The 10,074-nt window shown below is 20.9% G+C and overlaps 1 protein-coding gene across 1 annotated transcript; it reads right to left on the bottom strand.

Annotated features, from left to right (window-relative positions):
- PRSY57_0702300 (putative membrane protein) lies at window positions 1-9,777 on the bottom strand (the record flags this gene model as incomplete). The annotated part of the gene is made up of 1 exon (XM_012906688.2): window positions 1-9,777. A coding segment is annotated over one exon (9,777 nt), but the record flags the coding sequence as incomplete, so codon positions are not given.
- Window positions 9,778-10,074: the final 297 nt, after the last annotated feature.

Below are 10,074 nucleotides of genomic sequence, written 5' to 3'. Positions count from 1 at the left end.
ATTAAAAGAAATAATAGATGAACTATTATGTGTATTCTTATGATTGTTTGAGTTATTTATTAATTGTTGATTTGAAGTATCATTTAATTTCATATGAATTGAATTATTTCTCCTATTCCTTTTTATATGTATATTTTTATTTTCTTTAAATTGAGATTCATGAGATATGCTCCTCGTATAATATTTATTATTATTATTATGTTCATTTATATAGTGATAGTCAACACTTTGATAATTATATATATTATGACTATGTCTATTTGAATCCTGTTTAATAGCACTTGCATTTTTTTGTAATTCTTGTTTTTTTTGTATATCTATGATTTCATATTTTGTTTGATTATTTTGATACGACGCATCGTTTAAACTTTTATATTTTTTCATATTTCCATATATATGTGAATTTTTTGGTTGTTTTTTTTGATACTGATTGAAATGTTCCTCATGTTCATTTTTCGTTTTATTAATAAAATTATTTTTATTACTTTGATTGAAGTCCACATGATCACTTATATCGGTATTTGTACTAGTGTTTAGTATATGCTCATAATTGTCTGAGAAATCATCATAATGATTTGTATTATTATTTATATAATTATCTAGATCTGGTATCTTTTTTTTTTGTTCAGGGTAAGAAATATTTTTTGATTGTGTTTCTTTATTTAAATTAGGAATATATATATTTTTTTCATTATTATTATTATTATTATTATTATTTTGAATTGTAATAGAGGGAAATATATTTGCTTCCTGTATTAATTGTAGAAATGATTCTTTTGAATTTGTTTGAATAGTTTTTATTGTTTCTAGACTATTTAGATTATTTTGGTCATGTTTGTTAGATTTTTTTATTTTTTTATTTTTATTATATTGATTAAATAGATGTTGTAGATTATTCTTTGATAATTGAGTTTTGAATGTTTGTTTCTTTTTTTTTTTTTGAATGGTTGAATTATGATTAATATCGTTAGAAGAAATATATGAATCTGAATTATTTTGAAAAACATCTTTTACTAGACTACTAAAATTTGATTGATCACTATCATTATCTTGTGTACTAACAGTAGATATATAAGATTTTTTTTTTTTTTTTTGATTTTTATTTTGATGAATATATATATGATTATCATTAGACCATGAGTATGTGTTAATAATATTATTAAAATGTTGTATATAATCAGAATGGTATATATATTTTTTTTTTTCTTTTTCTATATAATCATAATATCTATTTTGTTTTTTTCTTCTACATTGATCTTGTTCGTTTTCTTGTTGATGATTATTATTTATTATATTATAATGATTTTGTCTTAAGAAGTCAAAAGAGAAATTGTTTTTTTGTGTATATATATATTTTTGTTTTTCATTTTCTTTACATTTTGTGTTATCATTTATGTTTGTGTGTATTTTTTGTTGTAAGCTTATACTTTTTTTAAGAGGTTCTCTGTAATTATAATGTTTATATAAATAATTATATGTTTGTCTATAGGTATTTTTAAATTCTTCACTATTTATATTTTTATAATATTTAGAGTAATTACTTCCGAAGATTATGTTGTTTGATACTTGTCTTTGAATATTCGATTCAAGATTTTTATATAGACTATTTATATTTTTTAAGTGATTTATCTTGTTTTCATTTATATGTTCATTTATGTTCTTCTTTTCTGTAAAATATGAATTTAGTGACATACCCCTAATATTATAATTTGCATTTTTTGTGTTATATCTATTAGTATTAATTACATAATTTGAATTATTAGATAATTCATAAGGTGTTTCATTAAAATTCTCTTCTCTCATTTTTTCATATTTCTTAGATAAATAATAATTTTGTCTTTTCTCTATATCATCATTACTATGATATCTTCCTTTTAGATGATACATAGGAAGCATTTCATTTAGAAGAGCTTTTTTATTTTTTTTTCTATCATTATCTATAGAACATTTATATATTTCATAGTTTATAAAATTAGTATTTTTTGTTTCTTCTATGTTATTTTGCTTTGTTTTTAATTTATCATATATATCTTTATTTTGTATATATGTTTCAGATTCCTTATATTTCTTATTTTCCATATTTGGATATTCCAAATTTTTATATGAATTATTCTGATTTGTTAATATATTTTTAAATTTGTTCAAATGTAGTATATTATTATCTTCTTTTATATTGTTATTTATAATATTTTTATTTGTAGATATATCTGTTGCTTCTATGTTGTGATCTTTGGATATATTAAAAGAGTTGATTTCTTCAGGATTATCATATTTTTGTTCTTTTATACTTTCTTCATCGTTTTGATTATTGAATTTGTATATATAATTTTTTTTTGTACTATCCATACTAGGAATATTGTTATAAACAAAGGATTCATAAAATTGCTCCTGTCCGATTATTATATTTTTCTTTTCATTTTCTGTTAAGGAACTTACATCAGATTCTGTTTGATAAAATCCATAGATAGAATTGAATATATTTTTATTTGGTTTATAAATTTTTTCTTTTGGTTGTATCTCATTTTTATTGTTTAATAAGTTAATATGACAAATTAATTCTTTTTTTTTTTTTCCCGAATCAAGTTTATTATTATTTTGATATGATTTGAGACTTTCCATTGAGTCATTTTCTTTATTCTTATTAATAATTGAGCTTAATTCTATTTTTTTAATGTGTATATCACCTTGATAATTACTATGACTAGAACTATGTCTATTACTATGACTATTACTATTATGATTATTTTGTGAAGAATATTCAATTATGTGTTTATGCTTAATATCCTTGTTTTGTCTTATCTTATTTGAAGGTGATTTTTCTTTTATATCCCTATGTTTTTCAAACATATATTCGATCATGTCATTTGTTTTATCATATTTTTTATTATATGGAATACCATTTTTAAGTTCACTTTCCTTTTTAACATTTTCATTACTAATATAATTTATGTCATCAAAATTTTCTTTTCCCCTAATTTGATCGTCTTGTATATTTTGTGAAATACCTTTTATTATATTGTATTCCTCTTTTTTTTTTAACAATGTTTTATTCAGGTTTTCTCTACCCTTGCTCATATGTATATTGTTATTATGTTTTTTGTTTAAATTATTAACATTATCTATATTATCTATATTATCAAAATTAAATATTGCATTTTTTATTAGTTTTTTATTATTTATAATGTTGTGTAAGGTAAAGGAATTTTCTGTATGTTCATCATAAATTTGGTGGGATGAATAAGTAGATTTTTCTTTCTCATTTTCTAAGACATGACAGAATTTATTTTTATTATCTTCAAGATAATAATAATAATAATTATTATTATTATTATTATTATTGTTATTATTATTGTTATTATTATTGTTGTCGTTTTGGTCATTGTGGGGATCATATTTATTTTGTGATTTATCATCGTGTGCTTTTTTTTGAACATTTATTTGACTTTGTCCTTTTTCATTTGTACATATTATTTCATTATATATATTAATGTCATACATATTATTGTTACTATTCAAATATTTATTTATATATTCTAAGAAATCGATACCTGTAGGACTATAATTTTGTAATTGTTTTTTGTTTTGTGAAGATGCAAGATATTTTTTAAGTTCATATAAAATTTCCTTTTTTTTTTTTTTCTCATCAATATCATAAAAATCTTTATGTTCATCATTAGAATAATTATAAAACATATTAATTTTTTCCTCAATCTTTTTCATATCTTCTGTATTATAACCAAAAAGGTTTTCATATTCATCATGATCATAATGATTGTCGTTTTTGATATCTCTTCCTTTGTTCTGGTCATCACATAATGTTGAATCGTTTTTTTGATTTTCTTCATCCTTTTCATCATGTTTTTCATCATATTTTTCATCATGTTTTTCATCATCTTTTTCATCATTTTTTTCATCATTTTTTTCATCATTTTCATTTCCCTTTATTTCGTTACTGTGTATGCAAAACGTTTGAACCTTCTTTCTATTTATATTTTTATCATATACATTGTTGAATTCTACATTTTGTATTTCATGTATATATTTATCATTCGTATAAATATTTTGTTCTACCGTATGATCATACTCAATATTCGTTAGATAATTAAGATGTTGTATATTATCATGTCTTGAGAATTTTTTTTTTATATCATCTATAATGTCTAAATTTAATTCCCTTGTTTTGTTAGATTCTTCTTCCTCTTCTTTAGGAAATAATTTTATATTATTATTTATCAAATTATTACCTTTTGGAAATATTTGATTTTTTTGGTTTACGTTATTATTAGAATGATTCCTTTCTTTTATAGATTTCATATTTTTATTAAATCTATTTTTATCATCTTTTTTAATTAGTTTACATTTTTCTTTTGTTTGTACATTCATATTTATGTAGTTATTATATAAAATACTTTTGTCTATATTTAATAAGGGATTATCTACATTTATATGATAATTTTTTTGGATATTCTCTATATTTTTCTGAATAAGTGAGTTTTTTTCTATATTTGTATAAATCAATTTGGTGTCCTTGTCTTTATTTACATTATTAAGAGAATATAGTTTTGTATTTTTATAATTACAATTTTTTATTTCATCATTAATATATTTTTTAAGTGAATTATATGACATGTCTTCTATATCTTGTATATCATATGAGTTGTCATTTATTTTATTTTTTCTTAAATAATTAATAGGTTCTCCTTGTTTATCCTTGATAATATTTATATCATTAGAATGTGCTGATATATAAGAATTATATAATTTGCACTTTTGTTTACTATCTTTATTTTGTTCATTTTGTTCATTCTGTTCATTTTGTTCATTCTGTTCATTTTGTTCATTTTGTTCATTTTGTTCATTTTGTTCATTCTGTTCATTTTGTTCATTCTGTTCATTTCCTTTTTGGTCCTTGTCCTGTTCCATTTTCTTTTCTTTTCCTATACATTCTTCTAATTTATGTATACTATAATTTTTATTTATATCTTTTACCTTAGGAGTATTTCTTGACGACAAATTATTAGAAATATTTTCTTTATCATTACTAATAACATCATAAGCATTGTTTATTTCATATTGTTGGTCTATATTTTGTTTTATATGTGAACACAAATGTTGTAGATTTTTTAAATATTCTGTATGATGATTATTATTTTGTAAATTCTCTTCTTCCTTATTTCGGTATTTTTCCTTTTGATGATGATGAAACGTTTGTGTGTTATCCTTCTTATTAGACATATAATTTTTGATAAAGTTGCTTAAAAATTCATCTATATTATTAATATCTGAAATATGATTATCATTCTGTGTTATATTAAGTTCAGGTTCATATTCTGTTTTATCTTTTTCATGAGTTTGAATATTTTTCCTTTCTTCTATTAACGATTCTGCGTATTTTAATAGATCATTCAAGTTGTGAGTATTATCATTTTTTATATTCATTTCATCTTCACATGAATTTTTATGCTTCCTATAAACAGATTCTTCCATATTCATTAATGTTAAGCATTTTTTTGTATAATTATTTTTTTTATGTATCTCCGTATCTTCAACACTTTCTTTATGTGTATGTTTGTTGGTTTGAGGCAATGTAGAAGTAGTGTTGATTTTTATAAATGGAAAATTATCTTTTACAAAATTTTCATAAAAAGTATCATAATAATTATCATAATAATTATCATACAAATTATCATACAAATTATTGTATATATTATCATTTTTTATTAAATCATTTTTATCGTCATGTTTGTGTTCGTTTATCGTATGATCATTAGGAAGTTGTATATTTTCTTTTTCTATGTAAGGTTTAGGATCGTCCCATATGAATTTAATTTCTTCAACAAATTCTTCGGTGTTGTTATAATATAATGAGGATAAGTATTGTTTTATATAAGTACTATCTTCAAATACATTATAGGATATGGATTTATTAGTCAAGAGGTAATAATAGAAAGAATCAAAAATATTAGCATCATTCAAGAAATTATTAATAATAGTATTAAAAGAATTAATGTGATTACTATTAATATTATGATCATCTTTTATAAAAGAGGAATATGTAAATGTAGATGAATATAAATTATTTTTCATTTTATTAACTATATATGGATAATTATTAACTACTTCACTTATATCAAATAATTTATTTTTTCTCTTTTTGTCATATTCACATGAATATTCGAAATTAATATTATTATTATTATTATCACAATTTGCATTATTATTATTATTATTATTGGATGTATTATCTTCTTTGTTTTTTGTTTCTTCTTGTAAGTAATTACTTTTTAAGAACCCCTTCAATTTATTCGAATCAGCTGAAAGTAAATAATAGAAATCATTATTAAACTTCTTTACATCTAATTTTTTACACTGGATCCATTCCTTATATATTCTAGAAATGATTCCAGGATAGTAATACCAGAAATTATTTTCTTCTCTCTTTGTATTCTCATTAAATGACATATGAGGAGATAATAAGCAAGATGGTGATAATAAACCTGATGATGATACACATGATGGTGATACACATGATGGTGATACACATGATGATGATAAAAAGGGAGGTGTATATAAGGCAGGTGCATATAAGGCAGGTGTATATAAGGCAGGTGCATATAAGGAAGGTGCATATAAGGGAATTTTCACAAATTCGCTAGAATAATTACTAACGACAGAATTACATTTATTCGATTTCAACATAAAAATAGAACAATTATCTTCATTATGTTTTAAAAAATTATTATCATGTTTGTTTTTCTCAGTAGAATCATTACTTACCATATGATCACATGGTTTATACATATTTTTATTATTATGTTCAAAGGAAGTAATAAAAGATAAATCATTGTGAATATGAATATTGGAATGTATTTTATTTTTTATATAAGAAAGTGTTATATCATTAAATATAAAATCATTGTTTATTTTTAAAGGGGACGTTATCAATTTTTTTTTTTTTTTTTGTTCTGAATCTTTATCCATATTATATGCTTTGTTTGATTTATATTCGTTCATGTTTTTATTACAATCATTTTTTTCAATACATAAGTTTTCATCCTGATGAATATTTAGATCATTTATGAAATTATTCTTTTCGTTATTATTATGTGATAAAACCAATTTATCTTTTGATTCCTCTTGGTTTGCTCCTATTGGTTTGTGGTTTAATTTATTTTTTTCTAATAGATTTATAAAATAATTTTTTTTATGTAAATAAAATGAGATTTCCTCATAATGTTCTAATAATTTCTCTATAATATAAGTGTATTTTGTAGTAAACAAAGAAATTGTATAATAATTCGATTCCTCACAACTAATTAAATAAAAATTTTTATTTTTTAATAAATGCTTTTCCTTTTTGTTTTTTTTTTTTTTTGGATTTGATTCTTTTCTTTCGCTTTGTAATTTTGAAATATTGGTTAGTAAAAAGTTTATGCTTTTATTAATATAACTTTCTTTTGGTTTTATAATATTACGATTACTGTTTGATATATATTGTGTCCTTAAAAGATCTTTTTTTTCTTGTTCATAACTATCTTTGTGTATATTATAAGATATATATGAGTTAGATTCTGAAATATTTTCTTCTGATGTTTTATGTGTGGAACTATATATAAAAGAGGAAGAAGAGTCTTGGGTGAATTCGTCATTTATATATAATATAAAATCGTCTGAACTTTTTTTTTTAGAAAATAAATTATTATTTGTATTCTTACAAACATTTGTGTTTATATTTTTATATTTATCATAATTAATATGGTTTACATTAGTATGTTTATGATGAAGCGATTGTAATTTTATATCATTTCTTTTATTTATATAATTTGTTCTAACTTTATCATTATTATTTTCATTATTATTATTAAGTGATGATGAATTTTTTAAATTACTTCTTTTATTTTTTATGTATACGCCTTTTTGTACATTTTCCATTTCATTACTTTTATTACTTTCATTGTAATATTTTTGTTCGTATATTTCTTTGTTTGCTTTTTCTTTTAATAATAGTTCTTGTTTACTATATACCTTTTGTGTCTGCTTATATTTTACAAGAGATGATAATAAAATATGTTTAAACATATGTAATTCATTATATGTATATTTTTTTATATTTATGTCTATTTGTTTACTATATTTCCTATAAGCATTCGTTATTCTTTTATCATCATCTACACACAAAACATATTTCTCATATTTAAAGCTTAGTTCATTATCCTTTTGATTCAAATGGTAATCTCCGTTGTTTGTTCTGTGGTGTTGTGTTTTTACATTTTTTTTTTCGTAATATGGATATATATTGTAATAGTAGACTTTCCTTTCGGTAAATAATTTTGTAAAATTATTTTCTTTGGATAAGAAAATAAATAAAATATACATTAAATGAAATATTAAAAATAGTGATATAAGAATCATATAGAATAATATAATTTTATCTTCAAATGTAAATAGGTCGAAAGATCTCGTCTGTGCATTTCTAATATTACTATTTGTTGACATATGATCACTCTTCATATCATATAATATTCCTTTTTTACTTATGTTATAAAAATAGATGTAGGACATAATACAATTTGCTAACAGCGTCATACTCTGAAATATAACAATGGCCACATTACTATATTTATGAAAAAAATATGTACACAAACTACTAATAAAAAGAATTGTAGAAGTAATTATAAAAGAAATTGAATTCAAACAAATAAATATAAAGAAGAAGGCAAGTATTGAAAAGGAGAAGATCATAAATACGTCAAAGAAATTAAACATATGAATAATATTATTATATATCCATATGTGTTGTGTTTTATATGATTTAATGGTTCGTATTGCACACATATATATAAATAAAAGGAAAGAATACACAAAAGAAATAACCGATTGAACAATGAGTAGATCTTTATTAATTTGATTATTTGAATTATCAACAATTTTATTTTTATATGTATCTTCCATATTATTATTTATCTGCTTCCTTGATAAATTAGGATAACTATTCATTATAGGATGTGTATCTTGTTCTGTTTTAATATTTGAAGATATAATAATAGATATTATAGATATTAATATTAATGATAAAAGAGAATTTAATAAGGACATATATGATTTTGTATATTTTAATTCTATAGAAATACTTAATAATAATAAAGATAAAATTATACCTGTGTATTCATTCATACTTGTAAATATGATTAATAAAGATAAAAACATAAATATAAAAATACAATTAATATATTTCAATTCAAATATTTTCGATAAATACATTTTTTTATTATTTGATTCTTTATATGCTTTTATTACCTTTGTTAACACATCATTCATTTTTTTATTTAATTTTATGATATTCTCTTTACATGTTTCTTTAGACAAATAATAAGGACATCCTTTATATGTTTTTTTTTTTATTTTATTATTATATTCATTCATATTTACATAAGATGAACTATTAGGAAATATATCTTTTTCTAAGTTTTTTATATTATTATTATGATGTATACATACATTGATCTTATTATTTATATTATTATTCATATTATGGTATATATCACATACATTCTTGTCGTTATATTCTGTTGTATTCCCTATGATATTATGTCTTTTCATATTACCCTCCGTTACAATATCGTATTCTTTATCCTGACGACTACATGTATTTATGATATTATATTCTTTTCTAATTTTCAAGGGTTCATTTTGTTTTTTCTTTTGATTAATACGTGATAAATCATCTAGAACAGCTGAGGTCTCATCCCACGAGTCGGTGGTGCTGGTATTTTTCATGCTCACAGGTAAAAACAAAGGGCAAGCAAATTAAAAAGAGACGAATGTATATATATAAATATATAAATATATATGTATATATATATATATATATATATATATATATATATATAAATATATATGTATATATATATATTTTATTTTTATTATTATTTTTGAACAAAGGCGATAGATAAATCATATATAACACACATATGAATATTATAAATTACAAACAAGAAAGATGAATAATTAGAAACATAATTATATGTGTATGTTTCATAACATAAAAAAAAAAAAAAAAAAAAAAAAAAAAAT

Source organism: Plasmodium reichenowi, chromosome 7 (genome assembly GCF_001601855.1).
Source record: "Plasmodium reichenowi strain SY57 chromosome 7, whole genome shotgun sequence".
NCBI classification, from domain to species: domain Eukaryota; phylum Apicomplexa; class Aconoidasida; order Haemosporida; family Plasmodiidae; genus Plasmodium; species Plasmodium reichenowi.
This window is presented reverse-complemented; position numbering and strand designations above follow the sequence as displayed.